We start from the raw sequence: 26372 nt of genomic DNA, 5'->3' as shown, positions 1-26372 counted from the left end.
TCAGAAGACTGATGCTCGAATCTAAATAACAATGGAGATGCCGATGCCAGAATCCCAACAGTTGGCATTCCAATCGTAAATATGCCGGGGCGGATTAGGGTTAGGGATCGGGCCGAGAAATCGCATGTGTATGACATGTGATCCAATCCAATGCGCTGTCCCATGTGCTACGGATCGGAGATCATACGTGCTGCACATAAGTTAAATATTTTATGTGCAGCAGTCAGTGGCACATCTGGAGCAGTTACATGCTGCTGCCCTATGCAGCATCCTGCCTCCCTCCCCCCACGCTGTCCGTCCCTCTCTCCTTCCTCTTCGATGCCGGCACCGGCCATGTCCCGGCGGGTGTCGATATGGAATCGGTATCGACGGCTGTTGCATCGAACCGTCTATATGCCCCATTAGATTTCTGGACGGATACATCCATGAGATGGATGGCAGGACAGAGCCCTAGCAATCAGGACTATTCCAGTAAAATGAGATGAATGCAATATGGAGAAGAGACTGGGGGTAATACAGATTGATGGAGGAGCACGCTTTGCCAGTGTATTGCTATAGCCAGAAAAGCGATATAGAGGATTTCCCTGCTATTGTGGCCCCTGCTCTGCAGTAGCCCAGTTCATTTTACAAATCTTATGGAGTTGCACCGCGTGGTAAGCACCAGAGGGTGCACGTAACGCAGATTTATACTTGCAGCTCGTGAGGCTGCGAGGGAAAAAAAATCAGTTTAAGTACACCCTACGGCAGGGGTTCCCAATCTTTATTGAATCAAGGCATCCTAGAGTATCAGAATTTTTTCACGGCACCCCTAGGCCCCCCCCAAAAATGCAGAATAAATATAACATTAAGTAGATTGGATTTATATGTGATTCCTAGGGTCAGTTATGTGGTAAAGGGCAGGATTTGCTTCTGTTTGTACATATCTTATGGTTGGCAACCACCAGCACTGGTTTTGCCCATAAATAATTAACCATAATTTGAATTGGTCCTGGACCACCAACCCGAGGCACCCCAGGGAGCCGTGGCACACAGTTTGGGAACCACTGCCCTACGGCGAGGTAGCAGCAGTAACTAAATAGCTCAGGGCAAAGATACACCCATGCTGTAATTGAATCTCCCCAATAGGAGAAATATAATAAATCCATAGCACTTGCAAACCCAGCCCTTTCACTAACTTACCCCTTTGTGTCTCACACTTCTTTTACCACCATATCCTAGAGAATAGATTAATTCTGGTGAATACGATTTATTCCACATAACAACATAGCACAGAGGCATAATTTTGGGAGGCAATGGTGTCATCTGCCACTGGGCTGCTGCTCCCACAGGGGGCACCTCTCCTCCCCTGCGAGTTTAAATCAGTTAATAGAATCAGTTAATAGAAAGCAGTTGATGGCGCTTCTTTAGCCGAATCCCCCGCCTAGTCTCACACTCTTTATTCTAAATAGAATTATTGCATGCGTCACACCCTAGCTACATGAAGTTACTACAGTAAATAGATCTGCCTAAAAGTGAGGCTTTAGAACTAAAAATTATAGATGGTTGTCGCTCTTATCAGAGCAGATCCCATCGCGCCGTTCACCATGCACCACCAAAATGGGGTGCGCACATGGCGAGATGTTTGTGCTCTCCATTCTCGGGCAATCACATCCCGCCCCCAACCGCCAGACCGCCATCCCCTAGAAACCTGCAGATGGCGGTCTGGCAGAAACAATTAATCTGGCCCCATCTGTATACCTACTGTGCGGGAGCAAATAGCTCTATCCAGAAGGTGTCACAGGTTCTAATCCTGGGTATGACTGCCAAACAAAATATATTTGTTTCAAGTAAATAATAATAATAAATGTTGTGCAATGTAACAAGATTTATAGAAATATTTTCATATATGTCGACAACGGTCAACATGGATTGGTGGATGAATTGGTGTAACACGTACCCTTGATGCTTTGAGCTCACTATTATATTATCCCTCTATGCCGACATGGGTGATAAAGCAAGAATAAAGCGGTAAAAAAATCATGAAAAACTAATGTCGACCTGGTCACTAGTCTACCTTTTAAATGTTGATTTTTTTTACCACGTCGACCTTTTCACCTTGTTGACCTATTGCATGTTGAACTATTTGGGGTAGACCTATTGACTATGTCTCTCTAGATACTGTAGAGTAGATCAACCGGAACCAGTATCCCGCCCCTTCCCCTTTTGTGTATATGTATTTCTGTATCTTTCTTACTTCCCCTCTGTGCGTATATTGTTCTCCTTGCAGCTGGCCCGAACCCCCTCCCTGCACCACTGGTGGCAAATATGCAAGTATTAATTTATTTAAAATATATTTTTACTAGAATTTTTTGTGATATTAATATGTTATTAGTAGGGTTTTGCATAATGCATTAGCGCTGTGTGACTCGGTCGTGCTGAGTGCCTCTTCGTGTGACTTTTTCATGTTAAAATCTTATTAATAAAAGGATGCAGATAGGAAGCACAAACAGCTTCTGCTGATTGAAGTGATAAGCAGCATGCCTACATTCTGTGTGCGACCATGGCTATAGCCGCAAACAAATTGCTTTTTCCATAATCAAAAAAACATTTTCTGTGTATGAAATGCTATGCTACTGGGTTTTATTGGAAAATAATAAACCCTGCAGCGTAGTATTTCATAAACAGAAAAAGTAGCAGTTGCACACAGACTATAGGCATGCTGCATATCACATGATTTTGCAAATAAGACACATATTCCGCGTCCGCTCGCCACACTATATAAAATCAGCTCCACGCCAACATGGATAGTGGGGGTATGAAAAGGTTGGAGGGCGCGTACCGTCACAGTTCGCGGGCTCGCAGCGCTCGCCACGCTTCGGGTTTGCGTTTATCATGGCGTTGCGTTAACAATGGGGCTTAATGGGGCATTTTACCTAATAATTAACCATGATGGTGGGTATACAATTAAAAATAGGGTCTGGGGGGCCATTTAACATTGGGTACAATGTAAAAATTGGGTCGGTCGCGTCGCATTGCATCGCATGCCATTGTAATGGAATGCGATGCAACCGATTTTTACATTGTATAAGGAACGTCTAAAAAGCCCGAAAATCGTGTCCCATCGTGTCTCTTCGCATGCCTTTAATGGCATGCGATGAAAAAATCGGGCGCCCAGATATTACACAAGTACCGCATAGAATGACTAGAGTATTCTCTGCCAACTGTACAAGTCCTTTATTAGACCAGATGTAAATTCAAACATTATCATTTACTTGAACTAAAACATGATTTTGTGAAGATACTTTTTCGGAATGTTAGGAAAGCACACAGACTGTCCCTGGTGGGACTTGGCTGCTGTCCTGGCATTAATAATGTAGCCCAGTGCACATCAGTGGCGGGTTGAAACATGTTCCAACGTTACAAAACAGCAGACAAAACAAACAGCGGCAAGAACGTTAATAGAGAATCACAATGAAAACGTTGCTAATAGGATACGCTATAGAATATAGGACACGAGACCAACATGTCCATAGTTCCCATGGTGTGCACATCATCATTTTGTTGGACAATTGGGCTATTTTACAACTAGTTTACTGCGCATCAGAGAATGTATTGGGCAAAAAAAAAAAAAAAAAAATCACTTCCAACATCTAGAGGGAATCAATTCAGCTTCGACGGTGAAATATGGTAAACCCAGTTGTACGATGACCGCTTTCAAGAGGGGTGGACAAAACTATCAGTAGTTGGACCTGGAACTTGAAAAGTATGTAGTGTTCCCATAGGTGTCCGGATGGCTCACAGACCGTGTCAATGTCAACATGTACTACAGTAGGTCAACATTGACAAAAGGCCGACACACACTAGGTTGACATTGACAAAAGCTCGACACGCACTAGGTCAACATTTAAAAAAAGTAAACACAAACAAAAGGTTGACACATTAAAAAGTTGACGTGTTTTTCTCGATTGTTTCCTTTTTTTTTTACTTTCATGGTTTACCATTAACGAATGGCAATGTTTAAGTTGTGTCAAGTGCAGCAGTAAGGGAGCGAGTTACAGTACCTGGCTGAAGCATGACAGGGTATGTATTACTCTAATCGGAGGGTCCAATGGTTCAGGTGTCGTGATTGACATAAAGCACCCTGAAAAAGTCATGGCGTCCTTTTCATGTGTCGATTTTTTCCATGTCAACCATTTTCCTATGTCGTCCTTGTGCATGACAGCCTTTTGATAACGTTGACTTAGTGCACGTCGATCTTTGTCAGTGTCAACCTTGACCTTTTGGTGACACCCTACCTAGACATTGTCTGTGAGCTAGTCCACACCCGTTCCCTTCTAAAAATGATATGTGTTTGTACTATGATAGTTTAGCTTCAGCAGCTGGACAGCAGCCTAACTTCATAACTGAAAAGGTAAGAGGCTGAGCATCAATGGGTCTCCATAACAACCACCCGATTCTGGCAGGTTAAACTTGGACAATACTACAGAAAAATCCATCACTAATCGCTGCAGACAGAGGTGAGATGGTGGAATCGAAGCCACATCCAAGTATGAGGTCAACCGAGGGTTGTTCGTAATATTAGTTTAAAAGTACACGTTGGTTGATCCGCACTAATCTTTTTTTCTGTAGTTAGCATCTTATTTGTAACTGGGAGTTTATCTTAATTGTTACTGTGATATTCTCCCCTTATGTTAGGGGTGGTGCTCCCTGTCTCTTGATATATAGCAACAATATAGAAAAAAACTAAAGACTTGCCCGATGCACTCTTGTATTGTACGGTGCACTCTTGTAGACTGCACTCTTCATACAAGAGTGCACCGTACACGTCTACAAGAGTGCACCGTGCAAGTCTACAAGAGTGCACCTTACAAGTCTACAAGCGTGCACCGACAAATCTACAAGAGTGCACCATACAAGTCTACAAGAGTGCACCATACAAGTCTACAAGAGTGCACCGTACAAGAGCGCACGGTACAAGTCTACAAGAGCGCACGGTACAAGTCTACAAGAGCGCACGGTACAAGTCTACAAGAGCGCACGGTACAAGTCTACAAGAGCGCACGGTACAAGTCTACAAGAGCGCACGGTACAAGTCTACAAGAGCGCACGGTACAAGTCTACAAGAGCGCACGGTACAAGTCTACAAGAGCGCACGGTACAAGTCTACAAGAGCGCACCGTACAAGTCTACAAGAGCGCACCGTACAAGTCTACAAGAGTGCACCGTGCAAGTTTCTTTATTTTCCTTCTATTTTGTCCGTAATATTATCCTACTTCTCAACTAAAAATAAAATACCAATAATAGTAATTACACAGGTGAAGGAATTTTTTTCCTTGCAAACAATGAACAATTGATACAGCTTTGGCAAAATTTTGCTGATCTATTATTGTGTAATGTGGACGCCATTAAAATATAAACCTGAGAATCCGAGAAAGTAATTTTTCCACTGATTGTCTCAAACAAATGGTACTTTGCATCGCTTGTCCTGCATTTGGTAGGAGTTTCACATCTGTATGGCAAGTATAGCAATTTGCAATAACAATTTGCATAATTTTTTAGTCCACTTCTGTGTGCAGTAATTAAAATCAATTTTATGCAAATGTCCTCGTTAATATTTCAGTCACATTCATGTATTTATATTCCACCCCTTCGGTGGAAATTGCCAAAAGCAAATATTTAAATTATTTTTATCTAGTTCTATTTAGCCTGGAGGAGGTGAGACTTGTCGTGGCCATCAGCAAGTCATCACACAGAAACACTAAGTTCAAAACCATTGTACAAATTAAAATCATCTATGCTCTATTTTGAATGTAAAATTTGTCTTATTTTGTTTTAGGAACGTAGTAAATAGAAAAGTGAAAGGATTACATGTGAGGAAAATGTCTGTAGCCCTTAGGTTCAGACGTTCTGTGCACGGCGATAGGGGAGTGGTGGAGGGGACACTACCTCTCTGGGAACAAAAAATGATTAAGCCTAGAGATCAGTGGAAGTGTTACGGAGGGTGAAATGAGGACACGTCCGAAGTACGTGCTGAGTACAGATGGTTAACCGTTATTATGTCAAAATTGTTCCAGGTTCCAGTGGCCATGCGAGTATCTGTTACAGTTCAGGCATCAGAGGAGCGGTGTTCTAGTTATGCCCTACCCCTAGTGCCTAACCCTAGACAAAACCTATGCTCTCACCCTCCTTGTGCCACTTACAATTAACTATTGGCATCCTTAGATTGTCAAAATGTCACATGATGACATTTCATGTCAACATTGGGAATCTGTTGACAGTTTGAAAATGTTGACCTGCTATCTGTCGATAGTTTAAGCCATGTCGGCGCTCTAATGCTGTGTACACACGGTGAGATTTTGTGTTCAATTTTGAGTATATAGTCAAAATCAAAAGGACAACGAATGGTTTTCAGCTTCATTCAATGTTGATTTGATTCTGATGTGCGCTTCCGTTTACCGTGAATCGAACAGTAAAATAAACTGTGCCGGCAAGACTACAATGAATGCGTTTTGCTTGCCATTTTCCAATCGAATCTGGGTCGATTCGCAAACAAAACTTACCGTGTGAAGACACCTTTAGGGGGATAGTCAATCCTCCAGCAGCCATTCCAGAAGGGGGAGATTGCTACGGGGCCCTATTCAATGCCCTATTCCTGTATTGAACAGGGGATCTCGGCAGAACGAGCCTGACTTCACAAGAAGTCGGGCTCGTTCTGCCGAGAATGGCCGCAGCTCGTGGCCAAGCCCCCTTCTTAACCCGTGGCAGGCAGGACATTGATTCCAGGACCCGAAATGGCGCCCATTGCAGTAATCCTGTCATACCCAGCAATGGCAGAGTATGGTGATCATACAGTAGGAGCAAGTTTCATCTTTGCTCCTTTGGCCATGGCTAGCCATGACTAGCCATGGCTATTATATTGTTCTCAGCTGCAATACGTATTGTATTGCAGCTGAGAACAATAGAATAGCCATGGCTAGCCATGGCCAAAGGAGCAAAGATGAAACTTGCTCCTACTGTATGGTCAATGAGTTTATAGCAGAGCAAAACATACAGTTATGCAATTAATATTTACTTTCACCCCTAGATTCACATCTCATCCACACCTCCCAAACTTTATACAATAGGAAAAACATAAGCATAAACTCCAATACACTACCACAAGTCCCATAATATCCCTAAACCCCACCCTAAGCCATCCAACCATCCATAATCTCCTGGTCATTATCATAGGAAGTAGTCCCGGTCAGCTACCAGGGCATTATAACTGGCATATATTATACCACAAAGTGTAATCTCTGCTGCGTTACCCCTGGGGTACATGCACAGTATCACAGTACAGAAGTTGCACTACGCCTGTATTTAAGGCAGGGGATTGATGATCCCCAATCAGTGTAAAGTATAATAATGAAGCAGTAACCCAATAACCAAGGAAGAGGTGTTATGCAACTCACACACATCACTCACATCTCTGCGGATCTAATATTAGCATTGCTAAATCTAGGCAACACAAGAATTTCATTTAGTTCTTCCGGAGGATTACGCCAGGACTATCCAGGATATAAAGAGAGGATACACTCATGATTAGGAAATGTTTATTAAACTAGGAACCTTATTCTGGTTCACACGCAACGCTGCAAATTTCACAGCATTGCGTGTGGACTAAATGCCGCAACCCCCCATCGCATGGTCTATGGTGTCTCAGATCTGCAAGTGCCCTGTGCAGGAAGTGGCCGGGCAGCTGACAACCGCTGGCCACCCCCCCCCCCCCCGCAACCGCGTCACTGCCCCATTTGAATGGGGACTCCCATGAAACGCTGGGGATTCCCATGGCCTGTGCCCCCTGCTGCTGCCCCACGCCCACTGCACGCACAGGGAGCTGTGAAGATAGAGATTGGATGTAGGAGCTGATAGGGACAGGGGGTGGAAAGTTTGTGGGCTTAAAATGGTCACAGCTCAAAGTGAAAGTACATTGCAGAAGCCGGCATTTTGGTACCATCCCACGGTAAATCAGTAGTGCATAACACAGGCAATAAGTAGTTAATCTGGCTACTGGTAAATTCCACGTCGGATCCTTTGTTTCCAGCACTTCTCATTCCTCTGTTTCATCTATGTTTGGATGGTGGTGGCTCCAGCTGTCACAATCAATGTGACAGGACAGACTCACTGCAGGCGCAGCGGCAATGAGATCTCTGCCAGGCAATAATTCTCAGAAAAGTATGTGCGTCGTCTCCGTGATGGGCACAATAACTACCAAGAGCCTCTGGAAACATAAACGCTCACCAATATTACATGCATCACGCAATCGCTACGCCAATGGAATTTATCTTAGTACATTACAGTCTCATTTAATTACACAAATCATGCATACTTGATCTTGACCGAAAGCCTGTTATCATTATCCCATCATGCATGCACATACCTGAACTCCACACGCATGGCCATAATCCATCAGTGCTTGCTGTTGGAGAGACTTTTGCTGAAACTATTGTTTTTCCCAAACACCCGCATGCCCTCTCCTGCTTCTGGCTGTAACTTCACATTCGGTACGGTAAAAATGGAAGACACTGTAAGAGGGGAAAGAGACAGCAAGTTAAAGTAGTGGAGCTCCACACAGTGACTTTACTTCAGATAGAACTGTGAAAAATACATACATGGTGGAAAAGAACTTGGTGGAAAAGATTATGGTTCACTTTGCACATACACCCTATCCCCAGGAATGTGCAGGAGGCTCCTGGTTTTCAGCGGCTGCCCCTGACTCCTTGCAAATTAGAGCAGCCACTGAAATCACTCCCGCTTCCTCTGTGAAGTCATTGGTGGCATGATTTGCGGAATTGTGGGCCAGCCTACCCTGCTGAGTGACTCAAATTGTGACAATGAACAGCGTAAGCTTGGCCCGTGATGATGTGAATCACTGCACCAACGCCCCCCAGACCTCCCACCTCGAGTTCCTCTCCCACAGACCCCAAATGGGGAAAACAAGAAGGTATCAATGGCATCATATGTAGGTCACAGTTCGACGGGTCAGCCATTTAGGGGTCTAGGTTACTGGAAAAATGTTGTGAAGTTTGGGGAAATTTGTGGCTACCTTCAAGAGTAGAGTGAGGTAGGACTTTGTGAAGTGAAAGTGCTGTCCCTCTATGTTCTACAAACTAGGGTCATCCAGTATCTGGGTGGCTCACAAACAATGTCTAGATAGACAATCAATCAATCAATCAATCAATCAATGTTGATCTATTGATTGTCTACCAAGACACTGGGTGAGATGTACTAAGCATTAAAAATGGAGAGTGATAAACGCACAACCAATCAGCTCCTACCTGTCATTTTTCAAACACAGCCTGTGACATGACAGGCAGTTGATTGGCCAGTGGGTTATCACTCTCCATTTTAGCACTTTTAGCTTGGTATATCTGGCTCATTGTCTGTGAGCTAATCCACACCCGAGCGGTATGCCTTGGGGATGCCACCATTGGGCAGAAAAATCATAAACTGCAAATCTTCAAATTAATAGATCTATTGAAAATGGCTCACGGTGATGTCATTAGTGATATGAACAATCTCATGAATAATGCAGGGTACACACCACGACAACCCGCACACGATGCACATCGTGAGCGGGTCTTCAGTGTCTCGTCCGACCCGCTCACGGTGACGCGGGGGGGCACAACTCGCTCACGATGTGCACCGTGAGCGGGTCCGATCCAATGGCGACCCACACCCGGCTGTATGGTCGTCATTCAGATCCTACCTGCAGCAGGTAGGATCTCAATAACGACCGACCGACCCGCGGAACCGCGCATCGGATCGGAATCGGTCCACACCAGGACAGAAAAGGGCCCAATCACCACACAATCTAAATCCAATTGGTCGGAATTGGATCTAGATTGAGGAGATCGGGCCCTAGTCGTCCTGGTGTGTACCGAGCATAAGAGTAAATCCCACAAACACTTAACTGCATGTAGGAAACAGAAGCACTAAACCTCACAGCGAACTGATAGGATGCCTTCTCATAGAACCACACACTAGCTACCTCATTGTCATGGCTCAACGGATTCACTGGTTCCCAGTCAAATAAACAGGTTACATTCTCATAAATATGGTTTTAGCTCACAAAGTTCCTCTGCAGTCTTACCGACTCCTAAAGAGTAATGTGTCTCGAGTAAAGGGGCATACTCACATAGAGATGTGTGCTAAGCAATTAGGTAGGCGATTTCCTGGTGTCCAGATCTCCCATGGGGAGCACATACACATGCAGAGATTTGTGCTAAGCAATTTTGCTAAAGCAACAAAAGGCAGGGTAATGGTTAACAGGTTGGACCCTTATTCAAAATTCTGGGTCTCATCTGGGATTTTTGTGGAAAAGGGGTTTTAGGGCCAGATGTATCAAGCTTCAAAATTGATAAAATGGAGAGTGATAAACAACCAGCCAATCAGCTCCTGCCTGACATTTTTCAAACACAGTCTGTGACATGGCAGGTAGGAGCTGATTAGCTGGCTCTTTAAGGGCGGGATGTATTAATATACATCGCCGCCCTTCGCCGGCTGTCCGCCGCGATGCCAGCGCATATGTACTAACATAATAATGGAGACCCCCCGCGATACCGGTACTGTGGTCTGCGGGGGGTCTCCGTCTCCTCCCTGCCGGCTCCTGATGCCTACACACCGGGGACAGCTAAGCAGGCTGTCCCCGGCGCCTCCTCCTGCCCCCTGCAGCCAGAAGGACATCCGGCTGCTTTGATAGGGCCAATGGAAGAAGGGTATAAGTCACATTCCCACTAACTACAGTTAAACTCACAAAATGGCTTAACCATTGTATGCAGTGTGCAGTGTACATACATCAGTGTTGGTGCTGGTTCTTATTAAGCTGATAATACAAGAATACAACCCATTAGGAACCACAAAAGAGCTTCCCCCACATCCTGCTTCAGTGATGTCACTGCTTAATAGTTCATAGCGGTCTATATACTAAGCATTGAGCGGCAGCTCATTATTTTTTAAACAATGCCAAAAATGTAAATGTAAAATGACAGTTAGGAGCTGACTGGCTGGTGCTTTATCTCCGTCCACTTTATACAACCCAAGGCATAGTTATTAAATCATGTAGGCTGTTCGATAATCTGAGATGCATTTTCATACACATTGATCCTGCCAACAAAATGGCTGACTGGATGCCATTTTCCTTACACAATCAAGATGCTGTGTCTGGCAAACAACAGCGACTACCTAGTTGCAACTCAGCCTATCTTTGTTTCCTAGAAATGTTTAAGCAAACACAGTATATAAAACGTATAAAAACCGAGCCCTCAGTATATATAACAAGACTTTTTTTTTTTTTTGGGATATGTGTTTCATAATGATTATCTCCCAGACACAGAAACCATATTCCTCCAACTTAAATTTTCACTGGAGGCATTTAACGAAAAAAAAAAAAAAAAAAACCTTCCTTTAAAAATATAATGATTTTTCATCTTTATTCTCCCCCCTTCAAAAGGTTTCACTGCTCCCGATGTTTAACGGTATATGCAAAGACGTGTTTCTGCCAGTGAATATCTCCTTATGGTTATGCTTCTGTAAATTACCTGCTGTGAGCTGATAAAAGGATTAATGCTGCCAAAATTCTTAATCTGTGAAATTACAAATTAAATTCTCATATTAAAAATACCACCCTGAGGTATTTTTTGTGGTTTTAATTCCCCTCTGGTGTTCTGCATATATTGTGCTTGTTAATGACTAGGACAAGTCCCTCTCTCGACTGGCAGCCTGCTGAACAGTGATAATGCGAAGGCAACGCTTCTCCGAAAGAGCCCCGGATTTAACCACCGGCTGATAAAGTGGCAACTGGGTAATAACTCAATATTAAGTGAAAAGTACTACTAGAGAATACAGAATTTAGAGACTATCAGAACCCTAGCTGTGCTTAATCATACATTGAGATCGGATTGAGATGTCAGAAGTGGTGAATGATCATAGAAGCGGAGGATGGATTCAGCGTTGGACTGAAAAAAAAAAAAAGAACGAATTAATCTTACTACTTAATTCTTAGCCATCCCCATTGACAGCTCTTATGCATAAGCTACTGTAAGTGTGATGGATCAGGACCCTCATATCATTCTGCGTGTGCAGTGTGGGAAATTGTATATGTGGTGCTAGGAGGAGGGGGTGGACAGGAGATGCTGCAGCTAGATTTGCGTGACAGAATGTCATGATCGTGTGTGGTAATTGTCAGGGTCAACGAAAACAGCGCCGTTGGTGTTCTTTGATGCTCACCTATGAATCACAGAAAAAGTACTCAGCTGAAAAACATTTCATTAGGATATAAGCACTATTTATCCCACAGGTGCAGGCCCACCTTTCATATTTTTGGAACCCCCCCCCCTCCAGAAAGGTACCTGGGTTTGCAAAATTGCGGATCCGTCTAGAAAACACATATAGGCCCTTATTCTGGTTGACTCGCTCGGGTGCAAATTCGCACCCTTGCGAGTCACCCAGAACCCTGCACGCTCCCATCTTATGCGCATGCACATATGCGCAAAACATCGGTCCCTGGCGAATTCCTGCCTGACCGAATCAATCTGAATAAGGGCCATAGAGGGGCTGATTTTGAGTAAAACACAAAGAGGCTGCACTTGCGGGCAGTCACGGAAGCATGATATACTACTAGTGTTCTTTCTAGAACCCTGCATCTCTGAAAACACATGCAGTTCCTCTTTCCTGCCTGGGGTCGTGCTCTCTGCTGTGGTGTTTCTAGCACAGTGTGGTCTGTAGTTCAGCAGGGAAGAGGAACATCCACGGGCTTTCAAAGATGAAGGGTGCTAGGATGAGAATCTGATCATGTCTGAGCAAGCAGAAACCTGTGACTCCCAGTGATATTACCCTTCAACTGTCATTATTCTTGGAGGCACTTGCACGAGCCCCATAATGGGTGTGGTATAGGGTTCCGACAGTTGGGATCCCGACAGTCATTAGCCCGACGTCGGGATCCCGACTGGCCGGACTCAGAAAGCATGGCGAGCACAACAAAGCCCCTTGCGGGCTCACTGCGCTCACTACGCTCGCCATCTATTCTATTCTCCCTCTATGGGGGTGGTGGACCCCCACGCGGGAGAATAGCCGGTGGCCGTCGGGAACCCGTCTGTCGGTGTTTTAACAGTCGGTATCCCGACGTCAGGGAAATGACTGTCGGGATCCCGACTGTTGGGACCCCGTCCGGCACCCCCCCATAATAGGTAGAAATACATTTGAAACCAGCTTCCTTTACCCAGGAAACACAACGAGATTTTGATACATGCCCATGATGCTCCCACAAGTCCATTGCTTTCTAAATGATCAGGTCTTTGATTAATGAGGTGCACATGATGATACCAAGTAGAAGAGTGACTACTTTTCTCCATTTAAATAAACTGACTGATTAGAAGATTGTAGACATGTGTGATGCTAATTTAAGAGACAGTGTTACATACAGTGCTTACTACTTTCGTTGTTTCCCCCTGTAAATTTATTTCTGTCTTTTTTTCTATAGTGCCTGCACTCCTGCCGCACCTTACGCACACACATCAACATTACCATTCTATTAGCTTCTATGTCCCCATCCAGCAACTCTACTGTATCCATATACACCTCTGCCATACCATATATTATGTTCCCACACAGAATTCTACCATCCACATGTCCTCAGGTCTGCCAACCTCAACCACTGTATACTCCTAAAGCAACACCTCCAGAGATTGTGACCACACTTCTACTATTTTAGAGTCCCCAAAAATACCTAGTCTACCATCTAATAGATCCGTACAAATTGGTACCATCAGCCATTATATCCACACTCATCAACTCTATTAGCCAGTAAGTCCACACAATTTGACCCTACCAGCAATGGGCCCCACGCCAACCATTGTTTTTTCAACACAGGGGCTCAACCAAACACAGCGATCTCACACGTCATCTCCATCAGTCGCTATGTTACAACTTTTCCACTCTCAGACAAAGAATCCACCCACCCTTTAGACAGCAGATAAGAACCACTTGGCCCATCTTGTCTTTAAGGTAACCTCAACCCTATTTGATCCTTAGTTCACTGAAAGGATATCCTTATGTTTGTCCCATGCAAGTTTAAATGCTCTAATACTGTATCTTAGCCTCTACCACCTCTGATGGGAGAATATTCCACTTGTCCACTACCCTTTCTGTGAAGTCCTTTTTCCTCACATTTCTGCTGAACCTCCCTCCAGTGTCAGTGCATGTCCTCGTGTTCTGTTGCTCCTCTTTTTTTAAATAATGTTTTGCTCCTGGAGCTTATTAAAGCTTTTGGTATATTTTAAAGTTTCTATCATGTCCCCTCTTTCCATTCTCTGCTCAAAACTATCCATATTAAGAACTTTTAGTCTTTCCTGGTACGTTTTGTGATGTAGGCCATGCACCATTGTAGTTTCCCTTCTTTGTACAGTCTCTAATGTATTTACATCCTTCTGGAGATATGGTCTCCAGAACTGGACACAGTACTCTAGAAGAGGTCGTTCCAATGAAATATACAGTGGCATTATTACTTTTTTTTCCCTACTCCTGTTTCCTCTCCCTATGCAACCAAACATCTGACTTGCCTTTCTCATTGTATTGCATTCCCTTTAAGTCAATCCTAAATCCCTTTAATCCTCAGAAGCTTCTAATGCCCTTGACTTATATTTAGCCTTTGGGTTTTTGAAACCCAAGTGCATGATTTTGCATATTTTAACTGTTATTGCCATGTTCTTGACCATGTCAAGAAAGCAGACAAAGTGGTTGGAAGAGTTGATGTGTACGGACAAGATGGGAGTGTAAGGACTTTTAAAAGAGGGCTTTGCTCTTTAAACCATTTCATATAAAGTATGTAAAGTTTTTTTTAAAGATTGCTTGTATTGTAGTGTACTAACCATGTATGTATTTTATATGTATTGTAGACTGACAGCATGCATCTCAATGACTTTACTCCTCATTTAAAAGACATGCCGGAGCCACATAATATGGAGTGTCTACAATTTACCCAAGGACCACTGACAGCAAAGGAAAATGAAAACATGGAATAGATTTACAAAGATGCAGACACAAGGCAGTTAGGGTCCCTCTGCTGGACACTGTTCATGTGGAATTCCAGTTTAGTTTTAATATAAAGACACTTGTAAAGTTTAAAATATACACATTTGCCATTTGAAGCACTCATATCTCTTTATATGCTACCAGACTCCTCCTCATGAGGACACCAACATTTGTCCGATATGTCCCCATGCAAAGCATTTACTGACAGTAGTGCCCTTTCATTACATTATGCCTCACAGTAGTGCTCCTTGTTCATGTTATGCCAAACAGAAGTGGCCCTTTTTCAGATTGTTTCACACAGTAAGGCACCTTATTCACAATATGTCACAGTAGTGTTCCTTTTTCATATTATGCCACCTTAGAGCCCCTTTTCCACATTATGCCACAGTAAAACACATTATTTACATTATTTCTTATTAGATCCCTTATTCACATTACGATCCACAGTAGTGTCTTTTATACACATTATGCAACACATTAGTGCTCTTTATTTGCATTACACAATACATTAGCATCCCTTATTTATATGTCACACATTAGTCCACCTTATTCACATATCACAGTGGTGGCTCATTCACATAGACTAAAGAAGCCTTGCCTACTCTATGAAAATATCTGTCAGAATCCTGAATTTGGGGGGAGTTCCCCAGGACAGCAGCACAAAATCCTGGAACCTGACCACTTTCTTAATGATGGATGTGGGCAGGAAGGGACCTGATCAAGTGTTTTGCACTGAGCGGCGTAATTATAGCTCAACTGTATGATTCCTCCAATCACGCCATTGACCAACTGTAGCATTGCCGAGGCAAACGGAATCACCATGCTCACTGCAATTGCCACTTGCGCCTATAATTATTTTCTTAAATTTTTGGTCTTGTTTTTTCAATGTATACCACAATACACAAACCCAATGAGCACATCAATCCCTAGTCCTGCATGGCAGTATTTACTACAGATCATTCCACCCCAGCTTTGATCGGAGAGCCATTTTCCTTCAGCCAACTACTGACCATGTCGCGTGCATACATCTTACATCCCAAAACTGTTCGGTGACAACACATACCAGAAATGCTCACATCTTACTAGGAAAATTCTAGAGACCGGGGTTCAGTACTTTGTCCAGTCTGATGCCAGTTGGGGGTGCTGATGGCCTCCATTTCCCAAAACCGGGGAGTATCACCGCCATTGTGGAGAAGTAACGAGGCCAGAATCTCTGTCAGAAGAGAATGATTTCCCAGCCTCTTTATTGCATCTGCGGTGGCCGATTCGCAGGACCTTATTGTTCACACAGCCCAGTACTCTGCTCAGATCGCTAATGCAAGATGGAGGCAAGATGCCCCCCCTGCTGCATTACCATATTAGTGCTATCGCTGCTGCTTTTATGCAATAACTACGCATTATACTGTGTACTGTGTAACTTCTGTATTCCTAAGAGTCGATAATCAGCTGTGCAATCAGAATCCGAATCGGCCCCATTGTGACAAACACCCATTTTATTTTGCTTTAATGTGGTGCGAGTCCGCTATAGAGATTTTATTCAGGCAGAGAGAAGATGTTGAAAGAGCTAAAAGGGAACATTGGAAATATCTTTACATTTCCTGGATGTCACACTGTGTTAAATCAAGAGGGATAGGGTTCTTCATTGAAAATTCAAAGAATGTGGAATACTTGATACTTCTTTCTATATTTGTGTTTTCCTTGCTGCGGGGCTGGTGTATAAGACTTTCCATTTACTTCTGAATAATCACAGCTCTCCAATTCTTCCAAATTGTCTCTTTTCAAAGCCCTATTCTTCAAGTGGTGCATCTATACAGAACTAGAGCACACTTTGCACACATTATGAGAAGGGAATCTTTCGAACCGATTAATTTTCCGTATCCAGTTATTGTTGCCAGGCAGCAAAAAGAAAAAACTATTTTTTTCTTAAAGAACGTTCGTCACTTGATGATAAGTCATGCCAACTAAATGAATGTGGACTGAACCAATATTCGGGAAAGTGCCTCGCACTGCACTTTGTTTGCACGCACCCGGCGTATGCACATGTGCAGAAATGCAGATGCGCATATGCAAAACATTGAGCTTGCATGCAAATTTGCCTACAAGCGTACGGACCTGAAAAGGGTCCTAGAAGGATCAATAAATGAAATTAGGAGATGAAAACAAAGCGGTGACATCCTTAATAATGGAATTGGTTTTACCAGACAAAAGATTATATAATTATCTGCAAAGGTCACATGTCAAATAGTACATAATAGACGTGATTCAGAGATGGACACCATAGCTACGGTCCCTGTGGAGCAATAATTTGCCACTGCGCATGCACATACTGTAAGTTACACTGAGCGTGCGCTACAATGATCTTGCCGCAGCTGTCACAGTGAAGATTATTTCACAAAGTGAGTGACAGGTATGGAGCCTTTGCTGGAGGTAAGGGGGGAGTGGTCACTCAAACGCAGGTGTGTCGTGAATGTTTAGGGGGTGTCAGCCATGCTGTACGACCAATATAGTAACTCCGAGGGTTGATATTATAATAATGCGTGTCCAAAGTCTGCAACTTTGTACTCAAGCGGTGAATCTCATACACCAATACAAGACATTTGCATATTTTCACAGATCCTAAATCCCAGCTCTGACAAAATTGGAAAAAAATATTTTATTAGGGTCAGACTGGCTTGCAGGGGAGATCCACAGTAGGCCCCACCACCTGAGGGCCCATCCTCTCTACTAGGTCAGGTTTCAGTCTGTGCATTATACTGTGCATTATACATGTGCATTATACATATTATACTAAAGTGTCAGTTCCCTGTGTCAGTTCCCCGGTGGAGCAGGACCACTGTGTTCGGTTTGCTTCCATAGAAACTACACTAAAATTGACATAATGGTTAGCCACAAAGGCGTAGGTGCAGGGAGTGCAGCTGCTATGGGGCCCCACTGCTGACAGGGGCCCACCTTCCCTATCAAAGTAACATGTGCTATATACATTTTTCACTATTGGGTGGTACGTATGGGCCCTTACAAACTTTTGCTTTGGGGCCTACACAAATCTAGTTACGTCACTGGTTAGCCAAGTGTGTATGGTTGCTGGCCACAATATCTGGTGGCTGGCCCATAAACATGGGTGTCACTACTGCATTTGCCCAATGGGCCCTTCATGCCCCAGTGTGGAATCAGGAACATAACAGTGCTCATTTTGGCACTCGAAAAATAACACCTGGAGGTGTCCAGACGAATGATACAACATTTCCGTCTAGTCAATTTTCATTATGATGACATAGACTAATATTTAACATTTTTTTTATTAAGAAATTCCAATTTTTGCTATCGCTACATTTTAGTCACAGGAAAAACGTTCTTTGATGAATAGTTTTAGTAGATGAAATTAACACTGGACCATAGTTTTAAAATTAGGTTGGGGAACCTTCCATAATATAATTCTTAAATCTGACAATGATATACTGTATAAAGAAAAGATATGTTACCAGTAATGCACCCCACTGTCCATATAGAGTTGGTATTCCAATAGTGTACAAGAGGCGCCGGAGTCCGAACAACTTCTCTTTAGGAAGCTTTGGGAATTAGAGAAGGTTGTCCAACCTCATTTTTAGACTTTGGCCAGAATTCAATTACTGCAAGCTAATTGGTCCCACGGGGCAATCCACTTAGCCCCAAAAAGAGTATCTAGGTTTTTTTCCCACTGCCTCGAAGATAAATCCCTGATAACTAACATGTTAACGGGTGTTAATGCGCAAAACCATTATCATGGATTCTGTGTATTAATGTCCGTTAACCCACGCTAACGTCCAAGTTAACGGGCAGAAACTGGTGATCTGGAGAAAAAGGGTGCGCAAATGTTAAAGCCTGAGGCTACCTCCCTCTTTACACCCATGGTCATTTCCAAGAGTAAATGAATCCCAGCATAAAGGTTTTGATTATTATGAAGTACTTAAAATGTGACATTTTCAGATAATGATATCCTCTTTTATGTAATAAAACCAAGACAATTATTGGTTCTCACCGTGTTTTATATCATTGTTAAAAAGGACAGTCCATCCTATATACAGCAAAAGGCATTATGACACAAATAGCACACCAGGTTTCTGTATTCCTATGTATATAAATTAAGGCATTTGTACAAGATGTTCACAGTATACGCCAGGTTTGCTTTACGTTCTCCAGAGCCCTGTCATGGTCATTTCAGGAGCACTGCTTCCTGTCCACTTCTGGTTGGTAAAGCCATTTAGTAAGACTGCAGCCAGCATTTTTCATCCCTGGCACCACTCCTGATATTTAGGAGGAAGGGGCGTGGGAGGGAAGTATCCTTGAACAAATGGTGAGAGACTCGAAGTTGCGTTCGGAACACATGTGCAGTCATTCAATAAATCGCTCAATTTGAGAATTCTCTAATTAGCAATAAATACTGAATTAGGTTCATTAGACGGAATACAAGATGTATAGTCTAAAGCTGGTTCCCCCTTTTATTTTCTTATGCTCATATTTGAAAGTTTCAACTTCTTGTGGCAGATTCAACTACCCATAGGTTGTATCGTGCAGACTCTTCTCTCAATGCAATTATAAACCTGGAATCATCCTACAAGCAGCTACGAGGCAGCATTTATTATTACGCAGCAATAACTGATGGCTGATGTCCAGGACCGCAGAAAAAACTGTGGGGCGCAGGAACTGAAGTGGGTGTGTCCAAATACGGGATGCATGGTCACGCCCTCTCCTGGAAAATCAAAGGAAGTGGGAAGTGCCACTGCACACCTCCTCAGCAGCTTGGTAACCACCAAGAGGAAGGGGCCTGGGCAATTAGTACCTGCCACCCTTTGGCCCCCCTCCACTGACCCCAAGTGAATTTGAACCGTTTCAATAATACTGAACCATATGATTATTGCCGAACCAGATATCTTATGTATCTATTACTTCTCAATAAGAGACAAATACAGCATATACCTACAAATAAGACATCCTGCATTTCAGACTATACAGCTGTACTAAGTACTGATTTATTATTACTGTAACAAAAATGCATTGCACTATTAAAACTCTGGTCTGTGAGCAGACCGCTGGACACAAAGAACAGAAGCCACCGGTACTTACTATCACCCAGCTCCCAGAGCCGTGGGGGAAGATCGCTGAAGTAGTCGTGGTTCAGTGCAGCCTGTGCGGATATTCTGTTTTTGGGAAAGCACTGGAGAAATCTGGAGGCGATGTCTTCTGCATGATTCACATAGCTCAGCCTGGTTAAGAAAAAAAACAAAAAACACCATAGTATTAGTTAAGAATTCACGCGTGCTATTGTATTAATATATTAATACACAAGTCTAAATAAAAGTTATATTTAAATAATAATATAGAAACTTTGTACAACTTTTACTTTCTGCTTAAGAAAAATAAAAAAACGGAGATATCTGTTTATGTGGAAAGAGAAAAAGTTGCAGAATTACTCGTGAAGAGTTTTCCTTTGTGTTTTATAGGTTAAGGGGGGTATTCAATCCGATCGGGGAATTAGTGGCGGGCGCCTATTCAATGCTGTCTTGTCCGACAGCATTGAAGAGGCAGACTGACTGAACAGAGCCGACTTTGAAAGCTGTTGGGCCTGTTTTGTTGATTCCGAACGTGAATTGTCGTGATCCCGGCCGAATCTTGACAATCCATGGGCGTTTACGCGGACACGCCCCCTTTTCACTGACAGCGAAGCAGCTTTGAATCCCGTCTGTCGATATGCTGTCGAGCAAAACAAGAACAGGCCAGGGTCACAGCTGCCGAGACAGATCAACAGTTGTGACCTGGGATTGAATACTACCTTTAGTGTTTTATACCCTTTACATTCCAAGTTTGCGTTTAACAAATACTGAACACGGTCCTGCTACATTTAAAAACTGTTTTCTATTGCTGGGGACATCATTGCATCAAGCATTCCAGCAATGACGGCCGATGGTGGAGCTGCCTGTGGTGCGGTAGGCTGAGTAGTAGGTGTGTGTTAGAGCAGCATGTGCTGCAGCAGGCGTTGTGCTGGAGCAGATACATGCACCAGACACTGTTTTCTCCCCAATGTGCGCAGTCTGCGGGGCACTGACTGATGACATCAGTCACCAGTGCCCCAGAAGCTCCAATCAGCGCTTGTTTTGAAAAAAAAATTCTAATTTCCCTTGAGGATTGACTGGGCAAAGACTCTGGATATTTTTCAAGGGAGCATTTACAAAAAAGTCACGACCCGGGTGGACCCGATGATATCCTAGGAAATAAGTTTGGTGTAAAAGGGGTATAATATTCTTACTTAAGTAAAGCTATTTAGCTTTTGAGGCAGTGGGGGGGAGGAAGATGGGTTACTAGTTAGCTCAATCACTAAGGACTGTAATGGTGCACAATAATTTTGTTCTGGGGTCCTTCACTTCAACCATATAGAGTTACACTTTAACACAAAGAACAAAGGTCATTTCTGTTTAATATAGCTAGTCACATAATAGTTTAAGCCTGTCTAGCAAATGGCTAGAATAAATCACTTTAAAAAAAAAAATCATTAAAGAAAAAGAAATTGTAGGAATGAGCGATGGTCCTGTGCTGGAGACTCGAGACGTCGTTCCCCCGGTGCCATGGATTAGCAAGGCTCCCGCCTTAACTACTGCAAACAGACCGAACTATTTCATTTAAGTCACTTCCAGGACCGCATTACTCTTACATAATTGAATTTCTGCTGAAATTATTCAATTAAAAAAAATTATATATATAGAATAAAAAAAAAAACAGCCTGAAAATAACTTAATTTTTTTTTTTTCAAAAACAGCAGGTCAGGACTTGGTCAGGCAAAATACAGGTTCGGTAGGACGTCCTAATGGGAGACACTGAACTCCTGAACTCACTCAGCTCGGCGTCCTACCTAGCACTGATCACCAGCGAGGCTGCTTAATATAATCATTAGCTGGGCGGCCTTTTAAATAAACAGATTAGCCCTGTCTCTGCCTATGTGATTAGTGACTGAGGATTATGCAGGTAAATACACCCCAGTGTATACAGCTAGCGTTTCATCATGTACCCAAGGATAGGATGTCACCTTACAGGCAGAGTCTTGTATTTCTTGTATACGATCCAGTTTTCTCTCCCCCCAGTAATAAGTATACCACTTCTTCCACTAGACAGCGGTGTCTTTAGGCTGACTGTTAATTGCATTTAGAAAATCTGCCCAATCCACAGTTGGATTCATCACTTTCAATAAAGAGATCATTTAGATCGTCTGAACTTTTCGGCAATTCTTTGCTTGACAAAAAAATAAAATAAAAGATTTATCTTGAACGGATCGGGATATTGTGAAACAGTGTCATAAATTATTACCAAAGTTCCCTCTAAGCCATAGAAGCAATCATAGACACTTTTTTTGTTGTAGCATTTCACATCTTAATTATTGTACCCCAGCTCCGTTTCACTGCTAACTTCAGTGTGACCTAATGAAAGATTTAACCCTTTGAGTGCCAAAGGAATTGGTGTGAAAATTGCCAAGCAAACTTTTTTATTAAACCCTATGGGCCCTTATTCTGTTTGAATCGGACGGATGCGTATTTCGGACGGGCACCGAGTGTTCTTAGCCCCGCCTACCGTACGGATCGCTCACACTGTCCGAATGCGGTAAAAACGCCAAGTGAATGGGCCGCGAGTAGATGTTTCATGTGAACACCTCCCCCATTCTCCGATGGTCGCGGACCATCGAATGATGGACCGAGCAGTCAGGCAGCCCACTCAGACATTTTTCCGTGTGAAAGCAGGGATATGGGTGGGCAGCTGGCATCCGGCTATGTCAGCTGTCCGCCCCCCCACACGTGCGTCACGGCCAGATTACCATACGTACACCCAGCATTTTCATGGGAACGCCCATGAAACGCGGGGCGTACGCATACGGTAATGAGCCCTTCACGCCCCTCTCCACCCCCTGCTCGGATGGTTCTGTACGATCTTATTCTGTGCAGTTCACGCCGTGTTCGGACGTGCGAGGCGTTCGCACATGCGCAAACACAAAACATTGGCCGTCCGTACGCACACGCAGCTGTCTGACTCAATCAGAATAAGGGCCTATAAGTGCCAACGTTGCTGTGAGAGGTCCTCCGAATATCCGTTATAAATGCCAGCATCGCTCACAGCGACTGTTTATTTTTTTGGGTGCAAAATTCAACTAAGCTTCAATTAATTGACTTGCCTGTATTTGTATTTATTTATAGGAAAAGAACAGTCGCTGTGAGCAACGTTGCCATTTTTAGCCAATATTTTAAAGCTCGCTCACAGCAACTTTGGCACTCAAAGGGTTAAGTCCGGTGTTCGGAACTAATAATAACTTCTAGTTTTTTTTTCACATTTACATGGGGAATTAAATTAGCAACAGTAAATTAGCAAGGGCTATTTACCACCCTAGGGATATCCAATTAGCCCTTGGTAACGGGCGGGTAAACCGCGTGCTGCAACCCTATTAACATTCATATCCGAAAACTTTTGAAGGATTCTGAAAGATAACACCGTTAACTCGTGTTAACACCCATTAGCATACTACTTTAGCCTGCATTAACAAGGCTGTCGGTTGAAAATATAAGCGCAATTGAACAGCCACAGGTGTTAAAGCTTGAGGCTACCTTCCCTTTTACACCCGTGAAAACTTTTCACGGCTAATTGAATTCCCCCTTAAATCTTTTCTTATCCATTAGATTACACGTGCTGAACCTGGACATCAGAAACTCAAATGGAGTCCTTTAATATTTCTGTCAATTTTCTTGATTGAAAGATATGCAGTACAGGTTGCTCACCCTATATCCGAAATGCCTGAAACTAGAAGTATTTTGGATTTTTCCATGGAATATTTGCACACCATAATGAGTTATTTTGGGGAATGGACCAGAGTTTAAACATGATTCGCATTTATGTTTCATATATATCTTTTATAATAATTTTCTGCGTGAAATGTTTCTTCTGAACATACAAAAATTTTTTTATGTTTCATTCACCCACAGCCTGACTTTTTGTATATCAGAATATATACAATTATGTACCAAGACCAAAAGTTCAATGAACCTTAGCATGTTCAAAGATAAAAAACATGATAGACCACTACTGGCCTTGGACACCTACTTCCTTTCATTCATAACACATTATGGGACGGATGTATTAAGCCTGGTGAAGAGATAAAGTGTAAGGTAATAACGCATCGACGCCTAACTGTCATTTTTCAAACAGCAGATTGGCTTGTGCGTTATTACCTTCCATTTTATCTGATATTTTCGCATTGCAAATGTGCATTTCTGTGCATGCGATGGGTGTGTGCGGCCACAGCGGAAAAACTGTCCGCTGGGTGCACCCATCCTTGTGAATGAAGGGCAGGGGGGGGGGGGGAGGGTGTCAGGGGGGGGGGGTGCCGGCCATTAACATATGGGAATGTCCAGTGTTTTAGGTGGGATGCAGTTATAATCCCGGCGTTCAGAATCCCGACGCGGAATCCCGACCGCCGAAATCCCGACACTTTCTCCCTTCGGGGGTGTCCACGACACCCCTGGAGGGAGAATAAATTAGTGTGCCGAGCGTAGCGAGGCACCGGGCCCGCTGCGTGGCGAGCGCAGCGAGCCCGCAAGGGGGGGCGATCCACGTCCCCCCCTTGTCGGGATTTCGGCGGTCGGGATTCCGGCATCGGGATTCTGAACGCCGGGATCCCGACCGCCGGGATACAATACTGAATCCTTTTAGGTGAACGCTGGGTGTTCTCATGCTAATGAACAATGACGCGAGTATGGGGGGGGGGAGAGGAGGGTGGCCAGCTGACATCACCAGATGTCAGCTGCCCGTCCGCTTCCCTCTGAATGTGCAGGCAGATCTAAGGTTGCTCTGAGCAACCTTAGATCTGCGTGCGCACTACACATCATTCGATGGTCGGCGAATGATGTGGGTGTTACCCCGCAGGCTATGAATGGATGTTTATAACATCCATTCACAGCCAGTGCGAACATATGCACCTTGCGAATGGTGGGCCGGCGTACCACCATTCGCAAGGCGGGATCTGGTTCACTCTCAAGGGCGCAAATTTTCATCCGAGCGAATGAACCAGAATACACCCCTTTATCTCTTCACCAGGCTTAATACATCTGCCCCTACGTTTGTTATGTATCTGTATGCCTAATCTGTGACTTTAAACCAATTCCTTTGCGAATGACTGCCGATTATCTAGTGTGCCGAGTCTACTGTAAGTGCCTTTGTATGTGGCTATGTAAAAGTACATATTGGCACCGGCAGTAGGGTATCTTAGTCACCTCTGTATATAAAGGCAAGATGTGAAGATCATAGACATTGAAGTCATCCTGTGGGCAGCCATCAATGGCTTTAAAAGAGAACTATGACCTGACATTATCAGTCTCCCAGGCAATGTTACTTTCCGTTCAGTAAAGAGCTCATATGCACTACGTCCGTATCTGACAATGGCGATCAATAATATTTCAAAAAGGTGCGTAATGGAGAGATGGATATTGGCAGGTATTGTCAGCTATTGACCTGTATGGAGAGATTGGCAGACCACTGAGCTGAATGCAAAGAGAATGATACAGTATACACATGTCCTTCACCAAAGAAACCTGACAGAACATTGAGCTTATCACTGTCTAGCCTGCTCAAAGCAGAAGCTTCTTACGGTAGTCTGCTACCTTCTGTGCTTTTGCATGTGTGAGAAAGGTGTAGTTTCATTCTCTGCCAGCAGATGGCAGTGTTTCGGAGACTCACGGACACTACATATATGTATAGATTTTTGTAATATATAAATATATATATATATATAAATAAGTCAATACCCGGCACTCCAGAACATGTAATGCTCAACTGCTGCGGTGCCACGTCCTCCCCTTGGGGATATACAGTAACCCAACTCGTGCTGGACGGCACTCGCAATAACACCAAAAACAGGTACAATGAGAGTCCACACGCAGCGGTGTAGTCAACGTTTTGGGTCCGTGATCCTTTATATATATATATATATATAAATATATATATATATATAGATAATATATATATATATATATATATATATACACACACACACACACACACACACACACACACACGTACACACAATAGGTATATATTTATATATACAGACAAACAGACAGACACACACAATCTAAATCACTTGGTGTTTTGATGAACAGCGCAGTAATGAATAAATTAGTACAAGCGTTTCTTTATGGCGCAGTCCATTTATTTTTTTCTTCACTTTATTTACGGTAAACCTAACCCAGGTTTGCCAAGCCCAATATTTGCCAGTCCTGCGGAGCCAGGGCGTCACAGGGGGAGACACAGGAGTCCTCATT

At 43.4% G+C, this 26372-nt stretch overlaps 1 protein-coding gene across 3 annotated transcripts in view; it reads right to left on the bottom strand.

Annotated features, from left to right (window-relative positions):
• CDK14 (cyclin dependent kinase 14) overlaps positions 1–26372 on the bottom strand; it is a 505408-nt gene that overhangs the window by 82805 nt on the left and 396231 nt on the right. For all 3 annotated transcript variants that reach the window (XM_083189415.1, XM_083189416.1, XM_083189417.1), the window contains 2 exons: positions 20149–20288; positions 8399–8543 (listed from right to left, as the gene is read on the bottom strand). In XM_083189415.1, coding sequence (XP_083045541.1) covers positions 8428–8543; positions 20149–20288 — 256 coding nt within the window. In that variant the 3' untranslated portion in view covers positions 8399–8427. The remainder of the gene's footprint in view (positions 1–8398; positions 8544–20148; positions 20289–26372) is intronic.

Source organism: Crinia signifera, chromosome 5 (assembly GCF_055691185.1).
Source record: "Crinia signifera chromosome 5, ASM5569118v1, whole genome shotgun sequence".
Classification (NCBI taxonomy): Eukaryota; Metazoa; Chordata; class Amphibia; order Anura; family Myobatrachidae; genus Crinia; species Crinia signifera.
This window is presented reverse-complemented; position numbering and strand designations above follow the sequence as displayed.